Source organism: Indicator indicator, chromosome 38 (genome assembly GCF_027791375.1).
Source record: "Indicator indicator isolate 239-I01 chromosome 38, UM_Iind_1.1, whole genome shotgun sequence".
NCBI classification, from domain to species: domain Eukaryota; kingdom Metazoa; phylum Chordata; class Aves; order Piciformes; family Indicatoridae; genus Indicator; species Indicator indicator.
This window is the reverse complement of record NC_072047.1, coordinates 3,963,897-3,979,968: the sequence shown is the minus strand read 5'-3', so window position 1 is coordinate 3,979,968 and position 16,072 is coordinate 3,963,897. Positions and strand designations below refer to the sequence as shown.

Sequence of the window (16,072 nt, the reverse complement as noted above, 5' to 3'; positions counted from 1 at the left end):
TGGCAGTGCACCTGGGCTGGGCTGGGAGCGTGCCTAGGTGTGGGGTCAGCTGCAGCGTGTGCCACCGGGGAGCTGGCACACCGGGCAGGGACAGGGCTCCGTGTGCTGCAGCCCTGCACTCTGATGTGCCCCTGCAGCACTGGCTCATCGCTCTCTCCCTCTCTGTCTCTCCCCTTGTTCTGCTCTCTCAAACATGCCACCTAGTGCTGTCAGGTGCGGGCACTCCTGTGGGTCACTTCTTGTCACCTCTCTCCTCTGAGCTCATCCTGGCCTCTTCTTTCATCTTCTTCCACTGCCTGTCTCCACTGTCTCCACCTCAGCCGAGCGCTCCGGGAGCCGCGTCCTGCTCCAGCGACTGCATGGCACCAGACACCGCCCCCGATGGCTGCCGTGCTTGCAGGCAGCCCTCCGCGGCCGCCGCCTCCTCCTGCACTGCCCTGCGCTCCTTCCCTCCCTGGCCCTGCACTGCTTGCCCTGGCCAGGCACCCGCACGGGACAGAGGAGCCCTTCTGTGCCTCAGCTGTGGCTGGCAATCCCTGGCTGCCTGGGAGGCCACAAAAGGGTTCCCTGCTGATCTCCAGGGGCGGGAAAGGGGCTGCAAGGTCACAGCTGAGGAAGGCTGAGCAAAGCCACCTGCGTGGGTGGGAGTGCCTGGCTTGGCTGCATCCTGTATCAGTATGCCAGGGTTGTGCATGTCGCCCTGGGCAATGAGGACCTGGCAACTGCTTGTAACTCTGGAGACACCAACAGGGTTGTGGGCGCTGGCTGCATCCCACAGGGCTTCAGGGTTGCATGACATGTGTCAGGGCCATCCTGCCCTGATCAGGGTACTACTTCCAGCTTGCTTCTCTGTGGACTTTGGGAGTTGGTGCTTGCCAGACCTGGCCACCTAAACTTCAGGCTGACTGTTGGGCAACTGATGCTGGATAGGGGCTGTGGGCAGGGACCCAGGGGCTGGTGGAGCAGGGTAGCAAAGAGGGCACTGTGTCCTGCAGTGTGGATGGGGCATCATGTGGACCCCAGGCCAGTCCTCCCCACAGGGAGCTGACAGCTCCAGGGCCTGCCCAAACCAGCCCCAGGACTCTGAGGGGAGGCATGGCAGCGCTGCCAGGAAACATGCACAGCAGCTGCCGCGGGCACAGCCCTGCTCTGCCCAGCTGCTGGGGACTGTGGCATGCCCATTGCTGCCCTTGGGGCAGGCACCCTCCTGGAGGTTGGTTCCCTCTTGTCCCACCATGCTTGCATGGGACGGCCGCTGGAGTTGTGCCCTCTGTTTGCCCACCCAGGTTACGCTTCGCTGCCGGACGAGCTGCTGTCCCCTGCCTCCCTGCATTACACGCTGCCATCCCCGCTGCGTGCCGACCAGTACTGGAATGAGGTGGCCATCATGGATGCTATCCCTATGGCTGCCACCGAGCAGGACGCCCTGATGGAGATGTCTGACATGCAGGTGTGGTCCTCGGGGCTCACACCCTCGCTGGTGACTGCTGAAGACTCCTCTCTGGAGTGCAGCAAGGCCGAGGACTCGGACGCCACGAGCGAAGGTCGTTTCCCAGGGCAGCTGCTGGCAGATGCGCATGGCCCTGACCACATGGGCTCTATGGACCTGGTTGAGGATGACACAGTGGACTCAGATGCCATGAATGGCCTGATTGACCTTCTAGAGCAGGAGGAGGGGCAGAGGCCAGAGGGGAAGATGCCAGCTGATGATCACCAGCCAGGGACTGGGGAGCAGGACCCGGAGAGTGAAGTCTCTTTTGTTTCAGTTCAGCAGAAGGTGCAAGCCAGGATCACAGCATCCCCCACCATTAGCCACGTCATGGAGAAGAGCACAGACAGGTACCGTGGCCTGGGGCACCGGGGTGGCAGTGGGAGGGGAGCAGAATGGCTTTGCCAGCTGTTGCCCTGCGCTGGGCCAGCTGCAGTGACCTTCTGGCTTTGCTTGGCTTCTCTGCCAGGCTCCAGCTCCCTAGCAAGGGTGTCCCTGGGACACAGAGCAGTGGCTTGGGCTAGTGCTTGCCCCTCTCCTGAGATGCTCTGGGGGGCTCCTTGGAGAGCAGCTGGGAGGGACCCCAGGCAGACAGCCAGGCCCTGCACATAGGTTGTGTTTCCCAGAGCCACCCCAGGCTGTGCTTCATCCTCCTGAGTTCCCCATGGCACCAGCCCCATGAGGTCCCTGGCCAAAGCCCAGCAATGCTCCACAGAATTGCCTTAGACGCTGGCAGCCAGGCTGCAAGGCTGTGAGGTGGGCAGGGAGCATGCCAGAGAAGAGGCCTATGCCCTTTGCGCCTTTCGTGCTGCTTGTGCCAGGTGCCTGGCAGCGCCGTGAGCTGGGGAGCCTGGTGCCTGGCAGGGTGCAGGCTGTGCCCGCTGGAAGTGGGCTGGTGCTCAGGGTGCAGCACTCCATGGCAAAGCTGACTGCCTCTCTCTCTCTGTCTCTCTCTCCCTGTCCCTCTCCGGTGCCCAGGCTGAGGGACTGGAATGCAGAAGGCTCCTTTGTCTCCTGCCTACAGGACCTGACAGCGGGTTCCTGGCAGGAGGGAGTCACTCGAAGGCTACTCCAGACGCACACCACAGCCTCCGGGCCACAGGGCCAGGAGCAAGAGCAGGTCCTGGTGCCAGCCGTGGAGCTGATGCGGGTCAGCTCTGCAGAGGACAGCAACTGGCAGCAGGAGGCAGACAGCCACTTCTTTGGGCAGGTGAGGGGAAGAGCAGGGGAGCCCAGCCCCGCAGAAGGTGGAGACCCCATGGACAGCCCTTTCCTCAGCCTGCCACGAGGGCAGCCAGGCAGGCTGGGTGCTTACAGAGGCACAAATCTCCTGGCACACTTCCTGCCCTGTGCCCCTGGGGGTGCCTCTCATCCCAGAATAGCCTGGTGTGCTTGTTACCTGAGCTCCTGCTCTCCATTTATGACCCGGGCAGCCTCCCTGCCTGCTTCCTTACTGAGTATCTGCCCTGGCTGCTGGCCCAGCAGCCTGCTGGAGCTAGAAATAGAGCTGGTCTGAGGGCTAGGTTGGGTGGTGGGCACCCTGCCATGGCCACATGGAGCCTACAGGTACAAGGCGAGGGCAAGTGCCCTTCCCCAGCCAGGGCACGCAGAGCCATCCTGGCAGCACGGCCGTGCTCGGGGACACTGCTCAGCCCTGCAGCGTCCCTCAGTCACATGCAATAGTGACTCCTGAACCCCTGCCTCCTGCCCGGGACTTCGTTTGTCCCGTGACAGAGGACTGCCCTCGCACCGCAGCCGGGAAGCAGGGGGTCAGGGCTGTCCCGGTTATGGCCTGGCTGGGGACAGGTTGTGCTGTCACCGTGCCGGCCCCGTGACTTTGGCCGAGGCTGTGAGCTCAGAGGACACCCCAGCTGCCTGCACCCTTCTCACCGCCCACAGCCAGCTGAGCTGTGCCAGCTTGGGTTACAGCAGCTCTCCCGCAGAGCCAGGGCACTGCGCCGGGCAGGCTGCAGACCCGCAGGGCCGCTCCTGCCCCGGGGCTTTGCCCACCCCAGGCGGGCAGCATGGCTGGGCTCTGAGCGCCGGGCTCGGAGCCGCGGGGCAGGGGCAGGGACAGGGCTGCCCGCGCCCGGGCACCATGTGGGCTTTCCTGGCACAGCTGCTGGTCGCCCTGGCGCTGCTGGCCTTCTTCCTGGTCAGCTGCCAGAACGTCATGCACATCGTCAGGGGCTCGGTGAGCTTCGTGCTCAAACACGCCCACCAAGAGCTGGACAAGGAGCTCGGGGAGAGCCAGGGGCTGGCGGACGACGAGGAGGTTCCCTCCACTTGGGTCGTCCGCCGGCGCGTCCGTGTGAAGGTAACGGGCGGGGAGCTGAGGGACCAGTGGCCGAGGGCAGAGGCAGAGAGCAGTGAAGGCTCAGGGCAGGGTGGGAGGCCGTGGGCTGCATGTCAGCTGCAGCGTTCTGCCTGCAGAGGGGCTCCCCTCGCTCCCCTGAAGCGCCCTGATATCCCTCCTGTCCCCGCAGGGGAACGAAGTGTTTCATCTTCCTGGAGAGCAGGTGACCGAGGAGCAGTTCACAGATGACCAAGGCAATATCATCACCAAGAAGGTGAGTGAGCAGGGGCACGGTGTGGGCAGGGGCACAGTGTGGGCAAGGGTGTGCTGCAGCCTTTCCCTCTCCCCTCTGCCCAGGGGCCCCGCAGGGCACTCGTTGCCATCTTGGGTTACAATCACCACACCTCTCCGGCCAGCCCTGTGTGTGGAACAGGCTGCACCAGTGCAGTCCAGAGCCAGCCTGGGCGAGGAGGGGGCACAGTGTGCTGGGCTGGCCGTGGTGCTCAGCTGTGTGGGTCTCCACAGGTCATCCGGAAAGTGGTGCATCAGCTGGGCCCTGGTGACATGGATCACAGGCAGGAGCAGGAGGAGCTGATTCTGGCGGGCTCCCTGCAGGAGCCCCAGGACCTGGCAGCTGAGGATGATCACTTCATTAATTACTCCATCCTGCAGCGGGATGGTCTGGGGGCCAAGGTACAGTGTGGCTCATGGCCCTGCCTTGCTCTCTGCCCAGCACTGCTTCTGCAGGACTCGCAGGCTTTGGGACTCTGCCATGCTCTGTCCTCTCCTCTACCCTGGGCTCCTCTCCTGTTTCCCCTCTAAGGCTTCCATGGGCAGCTCTTGCCCACTGTACCAGATTTCTTGCTTATTGTCTTCTGCCAACTGATTCTGCTTTTCCCTCTCCTGTCCTCTTCTGTGTCTGTCTGTTCACCTGGGTGCTGTCCTGCTTCCTGCCCCTGTGGCTTCCTCAGGAGGAGGTGGGAGTGCGCGTCCCGAAACCAGAGGTCTCCGGGGGCAGGATGGGGGCTCAGATAGTGAAACGAGCCAGCCTGAAAAGGGGGAAGCAGTGACCCCTCAAATGGCCTCTTTTGAGGTAACCCTACATTTGCTCTTCCTTCTATTCCAGCTTCCCATGCTGCTGCCTGCACAGACTGCTGGCCATGCACATCCTCATGGGGAAAGTGTGCCAGGGCTGTGCCCAGCTCTCAGCCTGCAGAGGCAAATTGCTGTGGTGCAGCAAAGCTCTGAGGGTGGGCAGCAAAGCTCTGAGGGTGGACAGCAGCCTGCCCCTGCTGCTAACCTGTTCCTTGGCCCAGAGCCTGGGTGCAATGGGTGTGGGGTGCCCTGTCCTGAAGCTGCCAGTGCTGGGTCGGTCTCGGTGCTCAGCACCACAGCGTGGCCCCCGTGCCAGGGGCTGCTACTGCAGCCACAGTGTCCTGGGTACACACAGATAATGGTGCTCAGTGACAGGGCCATGGGGTTGTCAGTCCTGGTCGTGCTGGGGTCCAGCAGAGTGATGATTTTTGCCCAAAGCCATGGGGTGCAGCCGGGCACCGGCAGAGCCGTGAGCGGGATGAGAGGTGTCACATTCTGCTGCCTCTGCTCCCAGTGCCCCTTCTGGGAAAGGCAAGCAGCTGCCACTGCCACTGCCACTGCCAGCTACGCATTGTGGCACGAGAGGGCAGCAGTGAGGGCTCCTGGAGCTCCCGTGGCCAGCAAAGGGGGTGCCGGCCATGGTGGGCTGCTGCTGGTGGATGTAGGAGTGGCAGGGTGAAGGATGGTGGAAGAGGTCGAGGGCAGGGGACCTGTCTTTGGCCCAGGACACTTTTTTCCCAGCCTGAGTATGTCATCCTATGAGTCCTGTGCATTCCCTGCTCCCTGCCCTCCCTGCTGGCTGGGACTAGCCCAGGCTTGAGGCAGAGTGCTCAGCACATCATACTTGGACCCAGCTGCATCGTTGCTCCCTGCATGCTGGCTGCAGGGGTGGCAGTAGGGGGCCAGTGCTGCACGCATGCTCCCCGGCCAGCAGGCACTGCCTGAGCCAGGAGAGAGGCTGCCAGTCTGGGGGGGCAGTCCTGTGGCCTCTGCTGTTTGTGCATGGTTGTGTCTGTCACTCAGCCTCCTCTCTCTGCTCTGTTAGAGGCTCTCTGGGGGTGCATGGCAGTCGAGAGGCTTTGTGCTTGTGGGCTGGTGTCTGTGCATGCTGTGTCCCCACACCTACTGCCTGCCCCACAGCCCAGACAGCCCCCAGCTTTGCCTCTCTCTAGGGCAGTGCCCTGCTGCTTTGCTCTGGCTGTTTTCCATAGTGTGCCAAGGTGGCCCAGGGTGTGCAATGGGAATGTGTGGGGTCTTCCCCACTGCTGTGATAGTCAGGTGCAGATGGTCACCCTAGTTGAGGCTGGGGGCTATGGGCTGGCCTTCTCTATCCCAGAGCCCAGCAGCCCTCCCAGCTCCTTCCCAGTGCCACTCTGCCTTTGGTGCAGCTCAGCTCCCATGCGTTGCTGCTCCCTGCCCCAATACCACCTCTGCCATTGCTCCCAGTTCCAGGCAGGGCACTTAGGGGTTCTCTGTTGCTATCTCTCTGACACCCCCCACCCCTAAAACTTCTGTTGTGGTAGCTGGGCAGGATAGGTGCATGTGGGGTAAGCACAGAATGCAGAAGGGGCTGAGACTGCCATGCACCTGGCTGCCCCCCACCCTTTCTCCTGGCTGTGCAACCTTGTAACTCCATCTCTGTCTCTGTGTCTCTCCAGGATCTCACCTCAACACCAAACCACTGAACTCCACACATGTTCTGACACACAGCTGAGAAGAGAGGAGAGGAAAGCAGAGTGGAGGGGAGCAGGGCTGGCTGTACATGTTTCTATAGGCTATGGCATGACTTCTGTATGAGACCTCCTTACCTTCCTATCCGCATGACTGACTGACTGCAAGACGCATGAGCTACAGAACTTACAGCTGACCTCCTGCCCCGCTGCTGCCTGCAGCCTGCAGACAGCACTCTTAGCTCCTCTGGGAGGCAAGAGTTGGGCTGGCAGAAAATGAGAGGCAAGGAGACTCCACCCTGGCACACCGGCGTGTGTAACCTCATGCCCATGCCCAGGCCGTGAGAGGGAAGCTGGGGGGCAGGGCACTGCTCACCTTGGAAGGAGAGGGATTTGACCCCCACCCCATTGCCTGTGCTGCCTCTGCTGGACTCAAGCTTCTCATCCTTCTGAGTGAGTGTTGGGATATATGGAGGGCAGCAGTTGCCAGGGGGTGTGTGAGAGGAGGGCACAGCTGCCCTGGGCAGAGGGGGCTGGTGCAGGGCTGCCCTTCCTCTCCCCAGCACGTGCAACGTCTCCCACCAGGGCAGGGCTCTGGGCTGAGCACTGAGCTCGTTGCTTGTGTTGAAAGTGTAAACTGTACAGCAATCAGCCTTGTGTATATGAACCAATAAATACTATGCAAACCCCTAGGGACACTCTAGCAGTATGTACAAAGCACTAACAGCTCTGCTTCCAAATACCTCTTCAGGCTGCAGGACAGGCAAAACCTTTGGAGTATGTCAGCAGCTCTGGTGAACAGAGCTGGGAGGCTATAGGAGTGAACAGGCAGCAGACTGCCCCTGTCCTGCTCTTCTCCATCTGAGCCTGGTCGCTTCCTGGCATGGAGAGAGGGGCCCACAGGTGCAGTCCCATGGGTCTGTCCATGGTGCAAGCCCCAGTTTATGTTGACTCTAGCTGGGGTGGAGCTGTAAGCCTTCACTGAGGTGCTTGGGGCCCAAGGAAGATGAGCAGTGAGAGCAGGGGATGCTTGTGCCACATAGGGTTGTGCCCAGCTCTCCTCAGCACAATATCTACGAGCCAGGAGCTGGCAGGAGCCAGCAGCCCTGCACTACACACCCCACTCAAGGGCTTTGCAGGGTCCCCTGGCCTCCCTTCAAGGGCACAAATGAGGACTGCCTGCTGATCCCCTCATGGATGCTGCCCCTCCCAGGACCAGTCCCAGGGACAGGGAGCTGAACCTTGGCTAGGCAGAACAATCCTGTGCCAAGCAGTCACCTGGAGTGAGGGCAGCCCTGGGGCCAGCTGTGCCAGCAGGAGGGCAGCAATGGGCAGAGCTGCCTGTGCAATGCTGTGCCTGTGCACTGGGCTGACTCCACTCCAATACTTGACCCAGGAAGGAAGGATGCAGGTAGTGGCAGTAGGTCCCATGTCCCTAACTGTCCTTGTCCTAACTAATGGGGGGATACTGGCCTTTGTAGCACAGTGGCATAGGGACCCCCTGCTCTTTCCCCTGGAGGTGGCTGTGGAGCTGTCTCGCAGGGCCTGACTTTGCTTTCTGTGGCCACTTGCAGAACAAGCCCTCCGCCAGCTTCAGGCCATGCCATGTTGGCCCTGGCAGGGTAGCCCTGTCCCTCAGTGGGTGCCCATCTGCTGGGAAGGCCTGCAGTCGGGAAGAAGCCAAGCTGTAGCCAAGCAAATGACCCAGCTTAGCCTTTGGAGAGCAAAGCAACCCCTTTCCCACCCCGAAGTTGAGCCATATAGGCACAGACTCTCCATCCATCACCCCTGCTGTGTACAATAACCTCCCTAGACCCACTGTGACAGCTGACTCCGTAGCATCACTGTAGAGTTGTGTGTGGGTCCTGTGCTTTGGCCTTGTATACACCTTAGGGAATGTGCTGTGCTGCAACCCTGCCAGGCACTCCAGTGACATTGCTTCGCGCTCAGATTGCTCTTAGGGCTGGTAGGAGGAGGCTGCACCTGACATTGAGCCTAGAGAATGCTGCAGTCTGCACACTAGAAGCTTTTTAGAAGTTTTAAAATAATAATAAATTACTTTTATTTCTTTTTTAATTGTTATGGAAAGAAGCCTTTTGGATCTCCTTGTCTTAGCCCCTGATGTATAGAATCATTTCCCTGTACACCAGCTATTGAACTGAATTAATAAAGAAACCGACACAGAGCACGGCTCCTCTCTGCTTTCCCAGGGGTTTGGGGAGGTTCTGCGGTTCCCCCTGCCCCTACCTCGCTGCCGGGAGTGCAGGGGCAGTCCCGGGGGCTGGCGGCAATTTGTTCTCTGCCGTTCACAGGGGCGGCCAAAGCCGGCAGGGAACTGCGTACCCCCGATTCCCTCTGCAGCAGCCTCTGCACGGGCGGACAGGGAGGGAAGCGGCCGCCCCGCCGGTGCAGCCGGGTGTCCGGTGCCGCTGCGACGGGGGGGGGGTTCAGCGGGAGATGTCCCGGCCGCACCGGCGGGCAGCGGCACTGCTGTGCTCCCACTCGCGGGGTCGCGCCGCGCCCGGCGCTGTCCCCATTCCATTCCATTCCGTTCCGTCCCGGTCCATCCCATCCCATGCCATGCCCACCCGGTCCAGCTCGGCGTCCCCCCGCCGCTGGCTTTCAAAGCGCAATTTGTCTGCGCCGGGCCAATCCCGGGCTGCCTCCGTGGGGCAGCCAATGGCAGCTGAGGCCGGGGAGCCTCGGCCAATGGGAGCGCCCGCTGCAGCCGCCCGGCCAATGGGAGCCGCGTATTCTAATGGCTCTCGTCTTTATCAGAGAAATGTTGGCTCTTCCCAAGCCCAAGTTGAGGGTCCGGTGCTGGTGCCACCTCGGTGGGGTCAGACAGGGCTGCTGCCCAGGCCCTGCCCTTGGCCACCCTTCTGCCCAGGCTGTGGCCCCCTGGCCAACTTGCCAGGGCCAGCCAGGTGCCTGCTGGACAGGGCAGACAGGGCCCCAGTAGCCCTTGGGCTGTTGGGCATGGGCTGGCCATCGCACCTCCAAGGATCTGGGCTCTGAAGTCCACTTTGGCATCAGAGCCATGGACACCAACTTGCCAGGCACCTTCCTTCTCAATGGCCCCTCACTGGGCCCCTTCCCTGAGGCCAAGGCACCTGTCTGCCAGTACTCAGTGCAGAGCTCCTTCTACAAGCTGGGCCCCCCTGGGCTTGGTGCCCAGCTGGCTGCTGGCACGCCCCATGGCATCTCTGACATCCTCAACCGGCCTGCAGCAACGCCGAACAGCAGCCTGCTCCCTGGCTACCCCCACGCAGGTGGATTTAATGGACTGAGCTCCCCAGGAGTCTATTACGGACCCCAGGTGGGGACCCTCCCCAAGGCTGGTGGCGAGTTCCTCCCACGGGGCCGCAGCTGCTGGGCAGAGGCAGCCCCAGACTGGCATGGCGGGCGGCAGTGCGGTGGCCGTAAGTACAGTGGGGCCGGGCAGGGTGGGTGGCGAGGGGGTACTGCAGGTGGGGGGTGCCCAGCAGAGCCCCAACCTATCAGTACTGGGGCAGGGACTCATCTTCACCATCGCCCTGTGCGAGGCATGGCTGGGTACTGCCCCAGGACAGTAGGAATGGCCTTGGCACCAGAGCTGCCAACTTGCCATAGAGGTTTTGGCTGAAGAACAAGGGTGGCTCCAATGGCAGAGATGGGCTCTGCTTGGCCCCAAAGCAAGCCACAGCTGGCAAGGACAGGCAGAGCTCCTTGTCTCAGATTTCCCTCGTCCCTCCAGCAACCTCACTGGGGTCAGTGCCCAGTCCAGCTCAGAGCAGAGAGGCAGGATGGCCAGTTCTGGGTTGGCAGCACTGCCTGCCTGATGGGAAGCTGGCAGGGGGATTGCAGAGGGTATTGTTGCTGTGCCAGAGGGTGGGTGGGATGGGGGCATCCACCGTGCCATGGGGATAAGGGCAGCTGCTCAGCACTGACAGCCTCAGTCCCCTTTCCCCCTCTCCAGGTGATGCTCTTGGAACAGACAGGGCAGGCATCTTGGCTGCCCACTCTGGGTACAGTCATGAGCCAACCAGCCCTGCCTCCCCATCATGCACCCTGCAAGGTGTGGGGCACGGGGGGCACGGTGCTGACAGTGCTGCATGGCTCTGGGTCATGCAATGCTGCTAAGGATGTGTCCCCTCTGCTGTCCCAGAGCAGGAGGCACTCAGCCCAGCTCTGGCTCTGTGGGGCTGGCACAGGAAGCAGCTTAGCCCTCCTGGGATGGGGCTGAAGTCTTCATGCCAAGATGCAGCTTTAATTTGGAGGGACTGCGTGGCTGCTGAGGGACTGCGTGGGTGCTGAGGGCTAGTGCGTTCACGGTGCTGTACTCAGGAACTGCAGAGCTGCCAGGCGCTCACCCCCTCCCTGCCCACCTCCTGCAGCCCCTGCTCACTTGGCCGAGAGCATCCACAAGAAGAAGCACACACGCCCGACCTTCACAGGACACCAGATCTTCGCTCTGGAGAAGACTTTCGAGCAGACCAAGTACCTGGCGGGGCCCGAGAGAGCTCGGCTGGCCTACTCCCTCGGCATGACGGAGTCGCAGGTGAAGGTGAGTGTCGGTCCCCACACGGTCCGGGGTGAGCGGCACGGTGCCAGCTAACGGGGCCGGGCCCGCGGGGCGGCAGGTCTGGTTCCAGAACCGACGGACCAAATGGAGGAAGAAGAGCGCCCTGGAGCCCTCCTCATCCTCACAGCGGGTGGGGGGCTCTGGCGGAGAGCGGGCAGCCTCTGAGGCCGAGGACGACGAATACAACAAGCCCCTGGACCCCGACTCGGACGACGAGAAGATTCGGCTGCTGCTGAGGAAGCACCGCGCAGCCTTCTCGGTGCTGGGCTTGGGCACGCACAGCGGCTGAGTGCCAGCACAGCACAGCCCTCCGGGCCCGGGGCAAGCCTCCCGCTCCCTGCCAGGGCAGCGACCCCGTGGCAGGTGCCCGGCTGTGGGGATGGGGCAGGCACCGCCCCCCTCCTGGTGACTCCTGCCCAGGGATCGTGGCTCACGGGGCTGGGGGCAGCAGGCATGGGCAGCAGCAGGCACAGCCGTGCCCTCGGCATTGATGAAATAAAGGTCCCAGCCCCAGCCAAGTCCCAGCGCTTGCTTCGTGAGCATGCAGTCCTGGGTGCCCTCCTGAGGTTGGGCTGGAGAAGGGGCTGGGATGGCACCTATGGGGCAGGGTCTGCATGCCAGGCAGTGGAAGGGGCCGTGGCTGTGGTGCTGTGTAGAGGGCAGAAAGGGCCTGCAGGAGCCGGGCAGCCCTGGGGACATTTCCCAGGCTTTGCCCTGGTTTGGGTGTGCAGCAGCAGCCAGAGGTGCTGGTTCAAAAGTCACTCGTTGGGGCCTCTTGTTGGAAGCTCTTAGGAGCAAATAAATACCATTTATCTTAACGGTGTGAGTGAGAGCCCATTCAGCTGTCGGGGCTGCAGGATTAATGTGGCATCAATAGCCCTGTGGTGTTTGCCTGCCATCCTGCTGGGGCCCCCTCATGCTGCACCCCCACACATGTGTGCACACAGCTCTGCCTTCACCTGCCCTGGCTTCTCCTGGCTCAGCCCTTGCACCGTGGTGGGTGTCAGAGGTCCCCAGGCACTCAGGAGGCTGCAGGGGCTCCTGCTGGCACGAGCAGGCTGCTGGGGCCTGGCACACATGGCTGTTGTTCACCGAGAGCCAGCTCAGTGGCAGGCAGGTGTGAGCAAACAGCCTTCGGGAGGAAATCGATAGCAGATAAGGTGCTGCTGGCCTGGCACGGGCTGGTAGCAGCACAGCATGGGCACTGAGGAGGTGGTGGGGGCTGCAGTCCAAACTGCCTCTCCCTGCGGCTGCAGGAGCCTCCTAGGACAGGCTGATGGCCAAGGGCATCCCTGGGGATGGCCAAAACCCCTGAAGCAGCAGCCTGAGGATGTGGGGCTTCAGACCGTTCCCTTCCCAGGGCCCACATTTGGCCTCAAATCCTCTCTAATCTGTCACTTTCTGCCATGCACTGGGCCTGGGGGGGGCTTTACAAGGAGCCCTGACTGCTCGGCAGCACTTTCCCAAGGTTCAGGAACTGATCTCCCCCCACAGAGCCCTGTCTGGCCCTGCAGTGAGCATGGGGCTCACAACTCTTCCCCCTCAGCAGCCCTTCTGCTGCCTGAAGGGGACAAACGGCAGTGGGTGGCAGAGGTGCAGGACCCTTGGCAAAGGCAGGTCCCACGGAGGGTGCTGGGATGGAGGCTGCATGCCCCAGCCCCGTGGCAGGGCTGGGAGAGCCACGTCACTGCCTGTGGGCACAGCCAGCAGAGCAGAAGTGAGGGGCTGCTGTCAGGATATTTTTTTTGACATTTTCTAAGCTGCCCAGCCTGGCTGACAATTTTTAATGTACTAACTGCCTGGTCCAGTGAGCTGATTAATTGGTGCTGTGGAGATCAATACAAAACAGAAAATTAAAACAATTTTAAAGTGATTAAGTAGTTTAACACCTGTCTGATGCCACGTCAGGGCTGGGAGACAAATAAAGCAGGTGGCAAAGGGCCTGCTGCAGCTGGGGAGAGTGACAAATCGCAGCAGCAGCCTGGCTGTCCCCTGCATCCCCATAGCTGGATGCCTCCCCCAGCACTGCTGCTCCATGCAGGGCCTGGAGCAGCATCCAGGCCCACCCTGCTCTGCCCACTGCCCCTCCTCCTGCTGTCCTGCTCCCCAGGCACACAGCAGCAGCCACTTTGCCTGTGCCAGTGCTGGGGTCTCCTCAGGGTGTGCGGAGCCTGCTCAGTGGGGAGCAGCAGCTCTGTGCACCCCAAACCTGCCTTCACAGGATCACAGCCTGGCAGGGGTTGGAAGGAGTGGCAGGGGGCATCCAGCCCAAACCCCTACCCTGTTCCCCTCACCAGAGCAGGATCACCCAGGGCAGGACACACAGGAAGGCATCCAGGCAGGATGGTGAAGACTCCACCAACCTTCTGGGCAGCCTGCTCCAGGGCTCAAGTTTTCATAAAATCATAGAATTGTTTATGTTGGCAAAGCCCTCTAAGACCATTGAGCCCAACCATCAGCCATTAAAGCACACCTCAAAGTGCCCAGGGCTGCCCATCCCCAGGCAACCTAGACCCTAGGGCACCTCGTGTGGGCACGGTTTAATGGCCATAGGGGTGCCAGGCTGATGGTTGGCCTGGATGATCTTAGAAGGCTTTGCCAAACCAAACAATTCTATGCCCGCAGCAGTGTGCCGAGGGGTGCTGGCTACCTGGGGCTGGGCAGGCTGGCAGGCAGGACGGGCAGGGCAGGCTGGCAGGCAGATGGATCATGGCTCCCCTTCAATTCCACATCCCTTTTCTCCCAGACAAACCCCCTCGGATTTTCATAAATCAAAGAGCCACACTGTTTAATAAAAATTTATTGACTTACAAGTGATTATTTATCAAAAGGCCATTAATAGCAGCCCGGGGAATGATGTGCTACTGGGTGGTGCGTGGAGACTAATAGCAAATCAATGCCAGCATCCGGGCAGAATGCATATGAGGGCCCCCGGCCCCAGCAGGCTGCATGGCTGCTGCAGCCCAAGCCAGCAGCCCCTACCCCGCAGGCTGCCCGCTGCCCCCCTCCCCCCCCAGTTATTTATGGTTTACAAATGAAATGATCGATACTTTTAATCTAGAGCTAAATTTATTAACTTTCTCATCGAAGAGAGACATATTGACCAGGGGCACAGGGAGGGGGAGCTGAGCAGAGATGGATGTGTGCCTCCTAACCTGGCCGAGCCGGCTCGCTGCCTGTGCCGAGCAGCTGAGGGACTGCCAAGGATGGTCCCCAGGCAGAGCAGGGTGGTTGGAAGTCCTGCAGAGCTGGGCAGGCAGGCAGGGAGAGCTTCTGCACATCAGCACAGCATTGGGGATGAGGGCTGGGGGAGTGAGCTGTGAGCAGAAGAGCTGTGGGCACCTGCGGCCAGGTCTGGATAGTAGGAAGAGACCCCTGGCAGTGAGAGTGGGGAGACACTGGCACAGGTTGCCCAAGGAGGCTGTGGATGCCCCCTCCCTGCAGGTGTTCAAGGCCAGGTTGGATGAGGCCTTGACCAATCTGGGCTGGTAGGAGGTGTTCCTGCTCATGGCAGGAGGTTGGAGCTGGATGATCTTTGAAGTCCCCTCCAACCCCACCCATTCCATGACTGAATGCCCAGAGGTGATGCCTGTGCTGGGGAGGGCTCTTGCTCATGCTCTGCAGGGACTATAATCTCCCCCAGCTATAAGAGCTCTGGGTGCATGACGCAGGAGGATGGGAAATATGCTTGGGAACGTGCTGCTGGCTAGGAAAGGTGAAGCAGAACCTAGAGACCCTTCCCAGGCAGGCAGCAGTGCCCTTGGCCCCACCCCAGACCTTCCTGCAAGAGTGGTAAGGGATTGGCACAGGTTGCCCAGGGAGGTGGTGGAGTCCCCACCCCTGGAGGTGTTCAAGGAACAAGCAGGATGTGGCACTTCAGGACATGGCCAAGTGGTCATGGAAGTGTTGGGTAGAAGGTTGCACCTGATGATTTCAGAGGCCTTTTCCAACCTTAATGACTCTGTGATCAATGCAGTACAGAACCAACTCCCACAGTCCTGATGGCTCAAGTGCCATCAGTGACATCTGTGTGGCTGGCAGGAGCTGTCCCCTCTCAGGTACTGGCCTGGGCACAGTTCACTTTATTTGTGCCTAAAGCGGTGCTGGGGTAGGTGGAAATGAGGGTCCTCAACAAGGACAGGCTGTGCAAACCCTGCTCACACACTGCCTGAGTGCAGGGTCACAGACTGACTGAGGGGATCCCAAGGAAGGGGTTTGGAGTCACTGACCATGGCAAGCAGGGAGGAAGTGAGCAGTGCAGGTGAGGGTAAGGGCATTATGGCCCCTGGGAAAGGGCAGGGGAGCTTCTGGATCCTCTGCTGCTGTCTCTTGCTCTGGCTATAGTGAGGTTTATCCACACAAAGCAAGCAAGAGGTCAACCACCTTGAACCCACATTGGCAACTAACACAAAGTAATTCAACTCTCAGGGCACTTACACAGCACAGCTGCCCTAGCCTGCGGGTAGCAGGGGCCCTCCCCAACAAACACCTCTTGGGGTACAGAGGAGACACTTCAGCATTGCCTTCTCCAGAATTCTAGCCACTGGAGGCAGCACTGAAGCTGCATTTGCTTGCATGAGCAAGCAGAGGACCCAGTGGAGGTGCTAAAGGCCACAGGATCATAAGGAAAACGGGGAATTACCTGGGATGAATGCTCAAACCCCAGCTGGTTTACTGACAGGCAGCACAGGACTGCAGTTTCCTCACCACAAACTGTGATATCTCTGTGCCTGCTGGTGCACAACAGGATCAGATCCCCCCACGTCCCTCAGAAGACATTTGAAAGGGGATCTCCTGCCCCAGCCATGGAGTCTCTGGCTCTCCTTCCCACTCTGGGCTCCAACATAGCACAGGTGGATTCCCCAAGAGCTCCACCTGCCACACCAGTGACAACTGCCTGGCAGCCTGCAGTTCCAGGAACCAGAGGGAGGCCTGCAGGAAGGATGATCCTCACTGCT

At 60.8% G+C, this 16,072-nt stretch overlaps 2 protein-coding genes across 2 annotated transcripts in view; both read left to right on the top strand.

Moving 5' to 3' along the window:
- Window positions 1-6,575, top strand: part of ANK1 (ankyrin 1) — a 52,626-nt gene extending 46,051 nt beyond the window's left edge. Inside the window, exons 39-44 of the mRNA XM_054396571.1 lie at window positions 1,287-1,839; window positions 2,468-2,699; window positions 3,976-4,059; window positions 4,311-4,478; window positions 4,757-4,878; window positions 6,539-6,575. Of these exons, the coding sequence (XP_054252546.1) occupies window positions 1,287-1,839; window positions 2,468-2,699; window positions 3,976-4,059; window positions 4,311-4,478; window positions 4,757-4,855 (1,136 nt within the window). The 3' untranslated portion in view covers window positions 4,856-4,878; window positions 6,539-6,575. The remainder of the gene's footprint in view (window positions 1-1,286; window positions 1,840-2,467; window positions 2,700-3,975; window positions 4,060-4,310; window positions 4,479-4,756; window positions 4,879-6,538) is intronic.
- A 3,015-nt stretch (window positions 6,576-9,590) lies between these two features.
- Window positions 9,591-11,403, top strand: NKX6-3 (NK6 homeobox 3). The gene is made up of 3 exons (XM_054396575.1): window positions 9,591-9,972; window positions 10,927-11,096; window positions 11,173-11,403. Exons 1-3 carry the CDS (start codon window positions 9,591-9,593, stop codon window positions 11,401-11,403), a joined length of 783 nt encoding a protein of 260 aa, XP_054252550.1.
- Window positions 11,404-16,072: the final 4,669 nt, after the last annotated feature.

Bases quoted from the DNA above. Each gene is read 5' to 3' on its own strand.
- NKX6-3 (XM_054396575.1), top strand. From the start codon at position 9,591: ATGGACACCAACTTGCCAGGCACCTTCCTTCTCAATGGCCCCTCACTG. The intron at 9,973-10,926 runs GTAAGTACAGTG...CACCTCCTGCAG, and splicing joins CGGGCGGCAGTGCGGTGGCC to CCCCTGCTCACTTGGCCGAG. The intron at 11,097-11,172 runs GTGAGTGTCGGT...GCGGGGCGGCAG, and splicing joins TGACGGAGTCGCAGGTGAAG to GTCTGGTTCCAGAACCGACG.